General features: G+C 38.5%; 1 protein-coding gene and 1 long non-coding RNA gene across 2 annotated transcripts in view; one reads left to right on the top strand and one right to left on the bottom strand.

Annotated features, from left to right (window-relative positions):
• The window catches only part of ppp1r37 (protein phosphatase 1, regulatory subunit 37), a 60,016-nt gene that overhangs the window by 20,926 nt on the left and 21,285 nt on the right, over nucleotides 1-17,805 (top strand). Inside the window, exons 2-5 of the mRNA XM_085131689.1 lie at nucleotides 3,406-3,503; nucleotides 10,034-10,079; nucleotides 10,261-10,361; nucleotides 17,669-17,788. Of these exons, the coding sequence (XP_084987815.1) occupies nucleotides 3,406-3,503; nucleotides 10,034-10,079; nucleotides 10,261-10,361; nucleotides 17,669-17,788 (365 nt within the window). The remainder of the gene's footprint in view (nucleotides 1-3,405; nucleotides 3,504-10,033; nucleotides 10,080-10,260; nucleotides 10,362-17,668; nucleotides 17,789-17,805) is intronic.
• Nucleotides 4,914-17,805, bottom strand: part of LOC146503276 (uncharacterized) — a 195,439-nt gene continuing 182,547 nt past the window's right edge. The window contains exon 2 of the long non-coding RNA XR_014868865.1: nucleotides 4,914-5,622. This is a non-coding gene — a long non-coding RNA (uncharacterized LOC146503276). The remainder of the gene's footprint in view (nucleotides 5,623-17,805) is intronic.

The raw sequence follows: 17,805 nt of genomic DNA, 5'->3' as shown, positions 1-17,805 counted from the left end.
TTTGTTTTTTTTATTGTCTGACACAGAGTACTTGAGCAGATTTGTGCTTTTGTGGACCAAGAATCATTTAACTACTTACACTACTTTCATTGCATCTTTGACGCAGATTATTTATAATTACGCCATTTGATTTACTTAGGAATTACTAAAAATAATAACGCACTGACAAATCAACTTCTGTCATTTGGATTGGATTGTATGTCTGCTTTTGCATTCATGTTGCAGGTGCTAAGAGTATATAGAATGGATGCTGAAGTACTGCTGAAAAGACAATTCATATACCCAGTGAAATATTATTATAATGAGATGTGTAAAATAATATTATCTAAAAACTAATTTTAAAATACTAAGCAGTCTGAAAATTATAATAGCTCTTGGGTGACAAACAAACTGATTACCGTACTTTCTGGACAATAGAGCGCACCTGTATATAAGCCGCAACCGCTCTATTTTTAAAAAATTAAAAAAAAAAAAAAGATATACAAGCCGCACCCAGCTATAAGCCGCAGATATCTATGATGAAAAATTAGATATTTACTGCATGTACAGAACAATCTTGTACTATAAATGTACATGTATGTACCTGAACAGATTCTTTCCGAACAATGCCTTTTAACACGGCAGCAACTTTGCTAATTAAAACGGCACAGAACCAAGAGAAAATAACCGCTATTTATTTACCTCCATTTTTCCTGTATTTGAAACCACAAGTCACTTTAATCATCTTCGCTGAAACCCATGAAGTCGTCTTCTTCAGTGTCGGAGTTGAACAGGCTCAGAAGCGCTTCATCACATCTGTCTCCATCAGTCTCGCTCTCCGTGTCACTGTCATCCTCCGGTGAAGTTGGCTCTCTAACTTGCATCATACGAACTTCTTCGTGTGGTTTCCATGATGAAGGGGCGAGGATTTGAAAATAATTACCAGTTGGTAATTTGTTGTGCGTGTTCTATCTGCTAAAGAAAAAGTAGCGTATTCTTCTTTGCATTGATTTTTCATCTATCTTGTTTTTTATTCTAATTCTGGTTAGAGTCCCCCTAGTGGTGGAAGAAAAATCCACAGAATAGCCGCACCTTTGTATAAGCCTCATGGCTCAAAACCTAGGAAAAAAGTAGCGGCTTATAGTTCAGGAAGTACGGTAATGTGTCCTATTGGAAATGTTGTGCACGTAATTCTGCATTAAAATTACACAAATCTCCCGTCACCTGTCACTGGCCTTTCACAGTTCCCAGTAGTTCAATTCCTTGGAATTGTTAGTCTGCTTGCCTATCAATCCTGTTTATCGGTTCCACTTACAGAAATCAGCTGATTGTCATGTATGTGTTGGAGAAGGTAAATAGTGGCACAGCCCACATTGTCGATATGGACATTAGTTTTATTTATTTTTTTGCACAAAAGGGCACCGTGATAAAGTGAAAACTATATTGAGGACAGAAACAACCAGTTTATACTTACACCTACATAGACAGCATGTTAACACTAAGCTAGCCAAGAACCCAGAGTGATGTTAAAGCTGAATGAATGCTAACCCCAGCGCAGCATCCAGACTCTGATCTTTAACAGGTAACAAAGAGAGTGATGAGCAGTTCGTTTCTACCTCTTCATGTTTCTAAAGTCAAATCACTGTGGCGATGGCTGAAGTCTCTTTGTGCTGGATTTCATCTTTGCTTTGTGTTTTAGCTAAATGTGAAGAGAAAGATCACGTGTGTGTCCTCATTAGGCTAGGGATTTGTGTTGGTGTGTGGGACTGTAGCTAATAGGTTTCTATTGTTAAATACTCCTGGTGCTCGAAGCCTTTCCGTCAGGTGTGATTAATACATTTGAGAGGGTGTAAGTTAAAGTGATGGGGGACATTGTGTGAGATGAAGGAGATTAGAAATGGAGCCAACAGTGAAGTGGACAAGTTCTCACCTTGCCAAAACAAATCAAAATGCTGACGGCAGCAAAAGTCAATAACACACACAGAGACAGACAGAAGAGCCAGTGTGTTACAGCTTTGCTTTCTGCAGGGTAGATACACTGGTTGGAAATAGAATGGATGTCATTGTTTTTCTGCCAATGTAATTTACTCCTGTGATCTTTCAAACCTCCTTCTATACACTCTGTTTTTCATCTCACGTTCTATTAGTAATTTTCTGTAATCTTCTGTCTTTCTTTTTTTTTTTTTGTTTGCATAAGTGCTTCACTTCATTTCTCTGCTGAGTCTCTCAGGCAGAACAGCAGGTTTGAATGCTGCCCAGTCATCTGACTGGAGTTAGCCCCCACAACCGTCTGGGATGGCAACGGTGGCTGACCCACACGCAGACCAAGAACAATACCTCCTTTTTGCTGACTTAAGTAGTGGAGTACTTAAAGGGGTTGCAATCTCTGATTCTCTCTGTCAAGAGAGTGCTCCCTAAGGCAGAAACACTAACAGCTCACATGAAAAAAGAATATTTTCTATCTCTGTGTTTTAGACTTTATTATGTTCATTTTTTTGAGTCATGGAAAGTCCTGAGTTGTTCTGATGGATCAAAGCAGATTCAGCCATTTGTTAGTGCTTTGCACTTACTGACCAGTAGTTACAGCTTGCTAGTACTGGGTTAATTCTTGTGGCATAGATCAAAAGGAGGCTAAAAACATTCCACAAAGATTTTGTTCCAGATTGACATGAAAGCGTTACACTTGCTGCAAATTTGTCATCTGCACATCCATGATGTGAATCTCCCATTCAACCACATTTCAAAGGTGCTCTATCGGACTGAGAAATGGGGTCTGCAGAGGTCATTTGAGCACAACATTGCCATTTTCAAGACAAGAGTTTGAGATGGTTTGAACTTTGTAACACGGTGCATTATCCTGGTGAAAGCAAATATTAGAAGATGGGTACGCTATGATTAGAAATGAATGACATGGTCAGCAACAAAACTCAGACTGTTGAATTGAAACAATGTTCCTTTGCTACTGCCACCAGCAGCAGCCTGAATTGTTAATTAATACAAAGCAGAATCTTGACTAGGTCGCCAGTGAGGTCTTCTGCAGCTGTAGCGCAGTTTTGCTTTGATATGTTGTGCATTCAGAGATACTTTTCTGCATACTGTGCTTGTAAGAAGTTGTTATTTGAGTCACTGTGACATTCCTCTCAACTCAGCAAAGCAGTCTGGCCAATCTCCTATGACGTCAAAATGGCATTTTTGCCCAGAAAGCTGTGTGCATGAAATTCAAAATCAATGTTGGACGTTTTTTAAGCCTTATAATATAAATGCTGACACTATGTCTGGAGAATCTTTTTTTTTTTTTTTGCCCCACAAACATGAGTCACATTCAGTGCAGTGAGTTTTTGATTCATTTCATTTCCAAGAACTATGTATGAAGAAACATACCAATAAAAGCGACCCTAACCTTTTTGACTGCATTCTGTTTTGCAGCTCAGAATGTGACGGTGGAGGAGATCCTCTCATCCTATAAACAAGCGTGTCAAAAACTCAACTGTAAACCTATACCCAAAGTGCTGAAACAGATACAGGTAAGGCTCAACATAATACAAACACACAGTTGACACACAACTGACAGATTAAGTCAGTGATGTTGCCAGCCCACTAGTGATAAAGTCTTTTTTTTTGTTTGTTTGTTTGTTTTGTTTTAAAGACTGTATTGCACAAGCTTTGGATTTTTGTCTGTTGTTGGGGAAAAAAAGTTATTTTTTAGTGACAAAGTTATAAAAAATAATGCCACAGGAATGGTGATAAATTACAAAGCCCTGTCCACCTTGAGACTTTTAGGGCCACCATTTGAACATCCCCATTTCAGTCTCAGTCGATTTCAGTAGATCGACTGAGAGTGTTGTAACCGACTGAGCCTATGCCCATAGGGATAACGGCAATGTGACTAACCTGTGTGTGACGCAGGTCCTTTGTTTACTATGGTGTCTCTACATACAGATATAGTTGCAGTGTATCAGCTGCGGTCTACTGTCTGTGCAACATTAATAACTTTCAAGCTCTCGACTTATTTAGCTGTGTATCTATGCATTTTTCATAGAGGTGGTTTTAATACTTAATATTACTAGCTAAAAATCCAGTTTAGCATGAAGAAACAAGAGCAATATTTTTAACTGAAAAGTTAAATACAAACACCGTGGGTATGAACTGGTGTCTCATTTTAAGCAGCAACAAATTGTCTTGGCTCATTGTTTTGATCCATATAGTAGTTGTGTTCTGGGCAAAAAACAGGATGAGCTTCCCACAAATGTTAATTTACCTAGAGGAGGAAAACACTTAATAATTCTTCCGGTTTTCAACTGCACATAATAACATAATGAATGTTTTATTTTGTTATATTTATTTATTTATTTTTGTTAATAACAACCATATTGGCCTCCTGTGGACCTTGGTCCTAAATGTCTTGGCACGCAACAAAACCATTGCAACCACAGAACCGCTGCTTTCTCCGTCCTTTTTAAGTTCAGTTTAATGTGGCCAATCCTCCTTCTCACTGTTACTGTAGATATTGCTGCTTTTAGATGGTAATTGCTTTATGAGCAATGGTTCAATGTTAGTGCTAACCATGAAAGGTCTCTGCATAAATATGTGGAGAAAAAAAAGTTGTTGCCACCTAAAAGAAACCCACCCAAATATACAAAATCCTGTTGGTGTCATGTACAACAAAGCATAGATTCAATCAGAATTGTTGTTTTTATTGTTTGTTTATTTTTAATACCGATAATGTTAATTTTGGGGGGTTTGTATACATTTTTTTCTTACTTCTGTTATCCTTGTTTTTCATATCATCTTTAATTCAAGCTGCTCAGGTATTTTGTCTTATTTAAAGCTTAGATGTCGAGAACTTTAGTTTAATGTATGATATTTTTATTCACAGATTTATGAAACTTTTAATCACTATTATTTTTAGCTATCGCCTTGGTATACAATATTAATTCTTTTTATGCGTTTTGCCTTGTCAAGCTGCAGTGTTGATTTTTCTTTTATTTCATTGTTTATGAAAGAGAACCAAACCATCCAGATATAATGAACAATCCCAGTACTCTTATTTTGAAAGGTCAGTTGCTGATGCAATCAGTGTTGCCAACTTAGCGACTTTGTCGCTATATTTAGCGAGTTTTCAGACCCCGTAGTGACTTTTTTCTAAAAAAAAGTCGCTAAAAAAAGACGTGAAAGCGCGTATCGCTTTTACTCTCAACAAGCAGCGGGTGCTGTAACGCAGTCAGTTCTTCTTTTACTCTTTTACTCTTTTGCTGTTTTGTGGATCACAAGGTTTAAAACTACTTATAAACACACACACACAAAGTAACTCCACCAGAGTGTTTATTTCGGGTCACTTTTGCAGGTCCAAGCCCGGGTAAAGGAGCAGGGTTGGAATTGTGACATTACAAAAACAATAATTGCTAAAATAAATTTAATTTGTAGTTCTAAATAAACTCTAAATGCATTTAGGATGTTTTTTACTCACTTTATGTCTCGTCCACGATGTTATTTCTCTCTCCAACAACATAGATTAGAATTACATTAGCATGATCAATTATGCAAATTAGGTGATGACGTCATTTAGCGACTTCTAGCGACTTTTAGGACAACCAATAGCGATTTTCCTTACTGAGGAGTTGGCAACACTGGATGCAATCCCAGCTCAGGTTTCCCTTGGAACTAATTCTTTGAGAAACACTGTGAAACCATTAGCCAAATGATTGTTAAATAAGAAGGATACAGGACATGTATACTATACAACAACTGAAACTGTTCAAATTATGGAAGCTCTGGGCTCCACTCAACAACCAAGAGGTGGACAAACATCCAACAGTTAAACATTTGGACGGCACCCAAAAATCCTTTTGTGAGGTCAAACAAAATTTTCTTCCAAAAATTACATCCTGAAGGTTTTTGTTTTTGTCGTGAAAACACTTCAAAGGCCTGTTAATGTGGTTTGAGGGCATGGTGTGATCCTTCATTGCATGACTCTGGACAAGCGCCGCGATGGTATCCTGTAGATACAGGGTTTTTTTTCCGTAAGAGTGGTTGTTACTCCCGTCAGGCACGCGGGTGTTTTTAGGCCTTCTCCTGTGGGTTAGCCTGCTCAGTCATGTGTCTCATAATCCCTCTAATATAAGCAGTTCTTCAGATCCAGTGGGGAAGCCTCGAGGCTGTTAGTTTTTATAGTTTGCCAACCTTGTGCCTTTGTATGTGAGTTAGTACACACGCATGCAGAGAAAATCAAAAAGAAAATACTTTTTTTTAAAAAACCTCTTTGTTAAGAAGAAACGCATAACTTTACGTTGGTAAATCAGTATTAATGATGATTATGCTGGAAACCTGATATTGAATAATGGACACATATTTGTTATACTTAAGGATCTTTACACTTTAAGTATATTATTTTGGTGTAATGTAATGACTAATGAGGTGAGGTTGAATTGTCCTGCATCAAGAGAGAAAGCTGTGCATTTAATTTTCTATTGCAGGAGGAAAACTTATACTACTGTTCTAAAATGTTTTCTACCAATAAGTGACAGTTCAGTATGTCTCATGCAAATGCGTCAGAAGGGATAATTGTTTGTACAAGTAATGGCCCGTCTCTTATATTGACTTTCTTCTGTTTAGATAAATGCCCCAGTCATCAGTGGAAATGTAATTGTGGGTCTGATAATTGTAATACTTTAGAACTGTGTTTATATTATTAACATGTGAGTACCTGTCTCTCACCATGTGAGCATCTCATCACCAAGCCAACTTCCTTATTATCAGGCTAACAGGAGATGGGAGTTGGCAGCAGCGGTGAATTAGCACTTACTTCTGTTTGTTCAGTTACTGTAGAACATAAACTGTAAACCCTTCAGTGGGCCTCTCAACTATTTGCACATTTGTACCTGCTGGTTTGTGAGAGCGATGAAGTTGAAGGAAAGTTGGTCTCAAGATGGAAACACATTTGTGATTCAAGGGGCTCATCACATGTCTGGTCAGCTGAAAGAGGCCAGGCTAACATTACAGTTACTTGTGGAAATGCACGTCAATGTGCTAAGCTGCCTCTGTGAGCTCCACTTAGTCTTTTAGTCTGGGTACGTTTCCACTGGCTGACTGGTTGACAGTACGGGGATGTCTCGTCATCACAGAAGTGCCTCATCTCCCTCCTTCCCTCACTCGTATTTTGATTGCTCATGTCTGCCCTCTCACTTTACTTCTCCACTGCTGTTAGTCCACTTCTACCCTTCTCATTTCTGCTTAGTCACCCTTAGCCGCCCATAAACATACCAGATGTTTGGCCAGTAAGAGGAGGGGGTTAGCAAGAGATGAATAGCCGTTTACCGTTTTTCCTCATTCACTCTTAAAACTTTCTTTATTAAGTTTAAGTACACGTGGCACTTTTCTGGCTAGTTGTTTGTGTAGTTTTGAGGGGTTTCTGTTTTTTTGGTATCAATACATTTACTTTTATGTCACAGCTCAGTGACTCTCAGCTCTCTGGGATTATTTAAGTTCACTGCATTTCCTGCTGCTTGCTTAATAGTGCAATATTTTGAGCAATTGTCATGTGATATTTGTGTGTGTGTTAGGGAACTCATAATTTATATGTTAGGCAATGAATTCCCAATACAAATAAACCTGTGTGATCACCTTCAGCAATACACATTAGCAATGACAGTGAGACAGGAGGGCCGGGGTTATGAAGTTCATGCTGAATTGGTTGGGCAGTCAACCGGAGAGGGGGGGATTTGCCTGTACATAGTGTTGAGGGCAGCACCCTGTATGTTTTTAATGTTTCTGTGGGTGGTTAGGTCTTCTACTGGCGCAAGAGATAAAAGTTTTCACCTTTAAGTCACTAGCATGTTTGGTTTTAAAAGATCATTTGATGCTGGGGCCCGTTTAACTGTGAATACAAACGTTTCTGGCTAGTTGTTTGTGTAGTTTTGAGGGGTTTCTTTTTTTGGGGGGTTTCACCATTAAGCAGCTATGTGCTGAATGCCTGTTACTGCATTAACTCTGACCACAGTGTTAAAACCTGGATACTTGGTAGCCTTGTGTCACATTTCTGCTGCTGCAGTTCCTTGAAGAGCACAGTGTCTTACATGTAGCCAACATGCACGCTTGCTTCTTATGTATGCATAGGTGTCTGAAATGAGGATCTCAAAATCCACAAGAACTCCAGGAAATTTTCTGCAAAATGTTCTGCACCTGCATGTGCTGTGGAAGCAGCTTTATCCCAAATCAGGGAATAGATCCGGCCACTTTGGTATCACGTCATCTTTCTGACCATATAACTGTAAACTGGAGTGATATAAACTCTGAAAATATCACATGATGGGGCATATATGGGTAATTTCTTTTATAATTTAATACGTTTATGGACTACTCTCTGTGGATAATTAAAATAGTTGCAAGGTGCAAATAATGGACACCTTGCATAAACGAATAAAATGTTAGTATATCTTTAAATATACATTTAACCTCAGTGAAGAGAAATTGTGTGGAAAGATTAGTCATTAAAATCAATTCTTCACTGTTAGACTACATGCTAAATGTTCAGTTTAATTGTTTCTCCTTACTTTAATTGGTAAAACAAGGACCTTGTAACAGTCATATTTAATAGGAAAAAAGTGGAGGATTTTGTCATACATCACCTCGGTCGGAGTACTTGGATGCTATGTATCTGTCTTGATATTGGGCAGAAAATCCTTATACTAGATGACTGTGTGAACTACGGAATAGATGACTTGTGAGGACTGTAAAGCAAGAGTAAAAGCATTTAACGAACAAGATGTTAAACTGAAACATGGCGTGATATAGTCTTCCCACGACACAAAGATGCACACCCATACAACCACTCGTGCAGAGGCACACTCTGCGTCATGCTCTATTTTTGGTTCTGGCAATTCTGCCTGAAAGGAATTTGCACTGCTGAAATCACTCTCACTGACAGGTTCTAATGTTAATTGTTAGTGAAAATGTGCTTGCTGTTAAACTGCCAGAAATGTTTGCCTGGCTGTGTTTATATAGTCAACATCTTATGGGTGCTAAAAGATATTAAAACTAATGATAATGTGACATTTATCGATACATTTACTTTTATGTCACAGCTCAGTGACTCTCAGCTCTCCGGGATTATTTAAGTTCACTGCATTTCCTGCTGCTTGCTTAATAGTGCAATATTTGGAGCAATTGTCATGTGATATTTGTGTGTGTGTTAGGGAACTCATAATTTATATGTTAGGCAATGAATTCCCAATACAAATAAACCTGTGTGATCACCTTCAGCAATACACATTAGTAATGACAGTGAGACAGGAGGGCCGGGGTTATGAAGTTCATGCTGAATTGGTTGGGCAGTCAACCGGAGAGGGGGGGATTTGCCTGTACATAGTGTTGAGGGCAGCACTCTGTATGTTTTTAATGTTTCTGTGGGTGGTTAGGTCTTCTACTGGCGCAAGAGATAAAAGTTTTCACCTTTAAGCCACTAGCATGTTTGGTTTTAAAAGATCATTTGATGCTGTGGCCCGTTTAACTGTGAATACAAACGTTTCTACCAACTCACACAGACAAACTCACGATCGTTTTGTGCCCTCAAACAGGCCGTTAACTGGCACTGATGCAGGAAATATTGCTTGTTTCTACATTTTGTGGGTGTATGTGTCAGTTTCTCAGTGATTTGTAGTTTCCAAATGAATCATTTGGGTTTAGAGTTTAGTTTCACTTTTACATGCCTTTAGGTTTTTACTTTGGGACTCAGTTCCCATCCATGTCGCAAGACTTTGTATTCAGCACTTTCTGTAACACACTATCCCATACAGCCAAAGTTGTCATCATTGGGGGTGACTCAGCATTCCCTTTCAGTGCATCCTAAAACAAAACCAGAAGATAAATACTCTAAGGGAGCCTGGAGCTAATGTATGCTGAAGATGCTTTTTTTTTTAGCAGCAATTGTTTGTCTTGATTTATGTGTTGTCTACCATTTCGTGAACTGCCTGCTGAATCACGTGAAGGCTTGAACATGTGAAAAGATTGCTTCATTGGGGAAACCCTTCCTGACACTACTTGTTTTTTGTTTCTGTAGGAACTGAAAGACCTGACACAACGAAATGAGTGCTTAGATTTAAAAGGTAAGTACCAAGACCAAAAAAACAAAACCCCCACTACAACCGTCACAAACGATACAGTACAATTAACAGCGTAACATGTGGAAAACAGTAATTGCAGTTTTTCTAACTTTAATTTATAAACAGCATCTAACACTGCATGGCTGAATGGTTAATTGACCAAGTGTATGTGGATATATTTTAGGTGAAAAGCTGGACTACAAGGCATGCGAGTCTCTGGAAGAGATTTTGAAGAGGGTCCAGTTTAAATTGGTGGACCTGGAGCAAACCAACCTGGATGAAGATGTAAGATGCTTTAAATATCTGCTTCTCCCCCTTTTCTCTTCTTCTTTCATGTTTGATTCATGCTTTCAGTTACACTCTCATTAGCTTTTCCACGATTACAGGACTAGCAGGACATGAAGTATGTGGTCACGAGTTTTCTGATTACCCCAGATGTCTACTTGTGTAAACATCATTAAAATGTTTGGGCTGCAGACATGCACAGATGGACAGTGTCGTAGTGTGGAACACATGGACACTTCCTGTCACACACCCTCCAAAACACACATACTCTGTTGCCAGAGTCATACAGGAAGAAGTTTGCTTTGGATCAGAAAGTTTAATTACTGCTCATTACGTAATTCCTGTCTGTCAAAACTGTGTCAGTACTTTCACTCTTTAAGTGCAGAATTAATTTAGCTCCCTGTCACCTGCTGTCAACAGCACGCTTGCAGAGTCTGTTAGTTAACTTGCAGTCCTTGAGGTCTTGGAAACCTGATGGTTCTGGGCAGCTTTCACTTTATTTAATCATGGTTAGTTAATAATGCCGAAATATTTTCTTCAGTGACCTTAAAGTAAGTCGATGTCTTTAAATATTAAAATATGCATCAGTGTTTTATGTTATTATTTAGAGCAGGGGTCTCAAACCTAAATGAGCTGTGAGCCCCTGCAGGCACTGTCATCTGATTGGAGGGCGACTTCAGTGTTCAAGTAGTACAAACAAACAAACAAGAAAAAAACCTACCAGTTTTTCCTAAAATGTAGTGTTTTGTTTGTTTGTTTTTTATTTCAAATATTGTATATGAAAACCAAACTGCAAATGTGAATGCATTTTTTTCTCACTCTTAACTAACTGAAGCCTTTCATTGAACTACCAAATAAACAAGTCGGTACTCTCGTTCTGGCCAGACACGTGGCAGGACTTCTGCTATAGTTTTGTGCACAAAATAAAAATGCAGACATAAGTGTACCCATTAGTTTTTGACTTCTAGTGAAAAATGTTTTCTTTAACTCTCTCACTGAACTAACACAGCCAATAGCTCAACATATTTGTACTCTGCTCATATTGCCTTCATATTAAATAGTTTTTTTTGGTTTTAAAGAACTTATTTTAACATTGCACTCAACAACAACAAAAAAAAAAAAGTAATTTTGAGGACCAAATTGCATTATATTTCTTCAATCAGTATACAATTAATATAATATTGTTACGCCCCAGTCTAGGGGTACAACGCAACATAAGTTTGAAAAGATTGCCCCGCCCTGGTCCCCAAAACCATACACAGAGGGAAAACCAATTTCTTAGTGAATGGTGGTTTATTTTTCTACACTGCAAAAGTAAGCTCCGGGGTGAACAAAGGCCAAAATAACAAACAAAACAAGCTAAGTCAGGAGGAGGTGCTATCTAAAACCCTAGGTGAAATCAAACAAAAGACAAGCGCTACACCTAACTCCCTAACTGAGATAAACAGGAGAAAACAGTGCAAGGGAAAACAATAAGGCAGCTCACCCCTTCTGTTCCAGTGCTATTTACAATGAAAACTAATGTACACACTATATACAGAACTGAGAAAGTCGCAAAAGTCACAGGCACAAATGTCACAGAGTTTGGAGGCCAGGGTCAGGTCTGCTGCTGCTGTCAGTGGCTGCCCCGGGACAACTGCTGGTGAGGGATTTTGAATGAGACCACATGACCAGGGGACCAATCAGCAGCCGTCAGCTCATCCACTCAGGGACCTGCAAAGACTTAAAGACACAGACAAAGAAAACAGCCACCAAAACAGATTATGGCCAGGGCCATAACAATATTAATATAATAATATTAATATTATTGCTAAAGCACTTCTGGATGGATACAAACTGCATTTCGTTGCCTTGTACTTACGACATGTGCAATGACATTAAAGTTGAATTCTAATGATAATTCTATACAGGCTGCAAGTAGGGGTGAGACCCCTGATTTAGAGACTATGCATGTGAAGGACAGATGAGTAGTGATCTCAGCAGATGTAAACACCATTGATACTTAAGGGAAAAATAAAAAAATCACAGAACAGTGGTTCTTTCCTGGTGTTTGTAAAAGAACCTCGTCAGAGTAAAAAAACCATACATGCCAGAATATTTATAGACCACAGATAATAAAAAAGTTATTTTAGATAAATAGAGGTCACCATAAAAGCACCAGCAAATTGTTTACTTCCCCAACAAAAATCCCATTCATTCAAATTAGTTTCACTTCATAGTTTCCCCTGGTCATCCACGCCCTACCTGTAATGGCACTGCTCCCACCAGTTGGTCTTGCGTCACAGTTTCAAACCTAACAAAAGTTGATACATCCATTTACAGACCTGCTTCAGTTAACCAGTAACAAGTCTGCCAGCTCTAACTAATTTGCCTATTGTGATCCAGTCACAATGTTCGCACTGTCCAGATGGAAAAAACACATTTTAATACCAGGTGTAAATGCAGTGAGCCATGGATCAGTTTTCATGCACTAGATAAACATATCCAGACAACCAAATAGATAACATTTTTCTACCAGTGCTGAAGGGCTTCTGCGCAAATATTGGCAGATGTTTTGTGTAGGGCTTAAAGAGTGCATTATCAGCTCCGGAGCATCGATACCACAAAAATTGTATCACCGCATTCCATCTCACAAGTTCTTCTACTAATCAAATTGGAGAAACATTATGTGTCATTTTATTTCAGTCCAAAAAACCATACAATCTAAAAAATATATATAATTAAGTAACAGTGTAGAGTAGAGGTGGGAATCACCATACATCCCACGATATGATATTATCACAATACTTAACGCACGATACGATATTATTGCAATTTTTTAAAATATTTTGCGATATTCAGATTCTGTACATAAAGGTAAACTTTATCAATATTCATTTTATCTAATATCAAAGTCTCACACTCAGTCTTTCTCTCATTTCAGTTTGATTGTTGACAAACTGAACGGTTTGTATTACAGTCTAGTCCAACTTAACTGAATCAACCATCTGGTACAATTATAGCTATTCTGAACTATGCAGTTTATGAAAACTATGCAGCCCCTTCAGCAACTGAAGAATTTGAAAGTAAATTAAAACAAAATATAATTTTACATTAAATAAAAAAGTTTTAAACTTAATTAAAATAAAACATGTCTTAAATTAAAATAAGTAAACTGTCATGTTTATTGCTGCCATAAAAAAGTTAAACACATTTGGACAGTGAAGGAATGTCAGGATTCTTGCTCAGAAAAAGGATCAACATGCTCTGAAGTCAGAGCACAAAAACCTTTTTTGTAACAAAATATCGATTTCTGCTGTCCCTGTATCGATACATTATTAGCAAACAAAGTATCACAATACTACACAGTATCGATTTTTTTCCCCCACCCCTAGTGTAGAGTGATGTTTTGTTGTTGTTGTTGTTGTTGTTTGTTTCTTTTTTTTAAATTTCACCCAACATGCAACATTACCCCAGAAATGTGAATAAAGTGGCAGAATGAGTCAGTGACTGAGTCACCAGAGAGCAGTTTTTCAGTGTCAGGCAAGTGTCTCGCCTTGGGCTGAGATGAAATGAAGCTCTGAAAGGAGAAAATACTGAAGTAGTGTTGCCGGATGAGCTGGGATTAGAGGAAGCTGGCATAGAAAATAAATCGACTCGGGAAGAGGATGGGTTCATTTTTGAGTGGGTGTGGGAGGTATACAGTAGATGGCTTGATTTGGCTCGTGCTTGACTCGACTGTGCAGCAGTGGCGTCTTGTTGGGAATGAAATGGGAAGATGAAAGGAGAAAAATGGTTAGAAAGAGATGTTTTAAGAAGCCTGTGAAGGCGCAAGCACGGGAAGCAGAGTTACAGGATGGCTTTTATTGGACTGAATGACTCATCTTCCTACACCCTGTAGATAAACACACATTGCTGTATACTCGGTAATGTCTTCCAGTATAAACGAATGCAAAGTGGAAAGGTTAGGAGATACTATGCACTAGCATAGCCTGTCTGACTTTGTTAGTTTTTATCAGCATCAGAAAAGGATAATCTCACATTTAATCTGGATCACCTCCTGCAGTTGGTTGATCAGTTGTGGGGTCAGTTTATTTATTTATTGTGATATTATTTTATGTTTATTTATTTATTTATTTTTTCCGTTGAAACAGATGAGAAACACAGAATCCAGTCATGAGTCTAGTGTTGCAGCAGCAAGCTGATATGCTCAGCTATGAGTTATATTTGGAAAATAGAAAAAGCAAAAGAACCAGACATCCATCCTCACTACAGTGCCATCATCTTTATGTAGTTTGTCAGGAATTACTGATATACTGAGTTGCCCCTCTGACATCATTATTAAAGCCAGATTAAAACACTGATCATGAGTGCACTTATGTCATCCTTGATCACCTGATATTTAATGTTAGTCCTGCCTCTGATTCTTACCATGCACATTTGGAGTCTTACAATCACACAGCACTTTGGTTTTTGCAGTACTCTGGAATATTTCAGAAACAACATGATGATGTTGCTTGTTGGACGTCAAGTTAATCAAGCATTTTGTACTTTACTTTTCAACCAAAAGAGCCTTTACACAGTTCCATTCAAAGCATGAACCTTTTCAGCTTCTTTTTCACAGTTTCATGTGTGATCACAAAGTGCACCAGACCTCTCCAATGTGTCAAAACAGCAACTCTTCGATTTTACATCTTATGGAGCTGTTCGGCACTTCGGGATTGGTGGGAAAATATAATGGAGATTTCAGTGTTTTAAAAAGGAGATTTGGTATCTCACCAAAACTGTCTATACTTTCACAGAACTTTCTGATGGAGATTTTTCCAGTTATACAAAAAGATGGATTATTCTGGCTCTTACTACGGCCAAACGGGTCCTGCTAAGACATTGGCGGAAAAAGATCCCCCCTCCCTATGAAGAGTGGCTAAAGACAATGGCTAAGTTGGCGTCTTACGAAAAAGTGACTTATGGTTTATTAGACAAATTGCATCAATATGATTGTATTTTGGTCCTTTACAAGCTGGCTTTCTGTAACTTGAAGAACAGAAGAGTAATGACAGAGTGGTGGTGTGGGGATTGGTGTGCGAAGAAAGAATAGGATAACTTTCCTTTGTTTTGTGTTTTTTTTTTTGTTGTTGTTGTTGTGTTTTGTTTTGTTGTTGTTTTGTTTTTGTTTGTTTGTTTTTTAAACTATTTATTTATGTAGTTATCCTTAAGTTCTGTTATTGAAGTTTAAAGTGAAAAATAAAAATTGTTGATGACAAAAAAACAGCAACTCTTCTACATGAACTTCGTGTTGTTTAAAAGGACAAAGTTGCAGGAAGCCAAATCCGCTAAGTAGAATGAGAGGTCAGTGCCAAAATCCTCAGTGTTTAAGTGTGCTGGGTGTAGAAGAACAGTAGTTTAACCACAGTTCAGGTACTCACCCCAAACACAAACTCTGACAGCTCAGGGAGTTAAAATCGAGCTCATTATTCACAGTCTCACTGTTAGGGATGATTTCACAGTGCACAAAAAAAATATCTAACCTGAATTGAAATTTTAAATTAATACTTTAACAATTCTGTTTTTCAGTGTTAGTCAGTGAGTGACTGGCTGCTCCAGTATGGGATTACAACGATGCCACCTTATCCCACAGTCCAGCCAATAATGCGATTCACATTCGTATATACGCAGCTAATCAACGTCGTTGACAGTCTATGACAGCGTCCTTATGTGCTGACACCGGTGTTTTAGCGAGCAAAGTGGCGTGACTGATGTGGATTGAAGCCACGTTAATGACAACGTGAACAACCATTGGAGATGTGAGCAGGACAGACGGAAGAATTAACGGAAAAAGTGTGGACTTTATACCAGTTTTTAAATTGTGTTGATCGGCCACATAAAACCAGAGTTATGATAAAATATATGCAATGTTTGGTTCTCTTCCTGAATACTATCGTTGTTTATATTTACTGCGGGAAGAAACGGTAAAAACTGCGTTTTATAAGGAAAACGCTCGAAAACACTCTCTGCCTGTGAGCAAAGACAAAACCAAAAAACCCCGCCCTTTCCTATTGATGGAAAAATGTACCATGTCGACCAATCAAAAAATTATATGGTAACATGGCATTTAGTTGTTTAGGAAGGGGGGAAGTTTTAGGAGTTGCGGCGGTGTTTTGAGATGTGAGAGATTCGCGACGTTTAGCGCCAATCTGTATATAGTGTAGTTAGTGTGTAGTGTAGTCACTAGTTTTGTTTCGTCTGCCAGAACAATGAGGCGACTGCTGAATGTTACAGGTGTTACAGGAGTGATACATCTCCTGTTGTCAGGCCTGCAGGTATCAGGCTTTTTATGTTCTCCTTTATCTCATAGTGGACAGAAATGATGTTTTAGAGTGGCACAAATAATTTGTGTGGCATCAAATTTGATGCAGAACAGCTGATTGTTCTGTAAATAGTTTTAACTGTTTATTTAAAAAAACGCCTTGGCTGCATTTTTAGGTAAACAGCTGCAAAAAACTTTGTTCTTTGCATAACTCAGTTACTTTTTTGAAGAAGTAACTATATATTTAATTGCCCAACAGTCATTATATACTGTATTTTGCAGACAGAGTTACAGGACTCTCTCCCAGACCACAGACTCGTACTCATAATACAAGTCAGAGATATAGATATATAGATATATATATCGATCGATCGATCGATCTAGCATATCGATCTAGCACCACAGTGCACACATCTACTGTTGCTCACAGTGGTCCAAGGGTCCGCTCAGGGAGTTTGCGTGATCGCTCAGACACATGAGGGAACATTGATTGTACCATGCATAGGTGAATTGCAAGTTGTCAGAATTTGTGGACTGAACCTTGTCTGACAGATCCAATCATTGTGAACTCTGCAAGCTGCTCAGATGGTTTTAAGTGCAAAATCAGTGGTCCAGTGGCTCTCATTTCGCAGTGTATCATTTTGGTGCATTTTAATGGGACTCGGACTTAGTGGTTCTTTTACTACACGTTGGAGCCCTAATCTGAAAAAAAGAGTCAGTTCTCAGGTATTTTGAATACTACTGAATCGTAATATTTTGCTTTACAACAGTAAACAGTTGCACAAGCATACGAACTTGTCCTTCGAGCTGTAGTATCTCTACATACACCTGAGGCCCCTATGGAAACACCTCAGCACTTCTCACCTGCCTTGAGGGATTGTTACCCTGGCAACTACAACTGCTCCAAGCTGCATTACAACATCTCTTCCTGTAACACTATGAACCAACTGTGAGAGTTCTTTAAGTTGTTAGATTTTAATCTGTTGGTTAATGTTTCTCCTATTCTCTTCCTCCCCCTCAGGGTGCCTCAGCTCTCTTTGACATGATAGAGTACTACGAGTCGGCCACACATCTCAACATCTCCTTCAACAAGCACATTGGCACACGAGGATGGCAGGCCGCAGCTCACATGATGCGAAAGGTGAGAGATCATCCTCC

This window comes from Neolamprologus multifasciatus, chromosome 14 (genome assembly GCF_963576455.1).
Source record: "Neolamprologus multifasciatus chromosome 14, fNeoMul1.2, whole genome shotgun sequence".
Taxonomy (NCBI): Eukaryota; Metazoa; Chordata; class Actinopteri; order Cichliformes; family Cichlidae; genus Neolamprologus; species Neolamprologus multifasciatus.
This window is presented reverse-complemented; position numbering and strand designations above follow the sequence as displayed.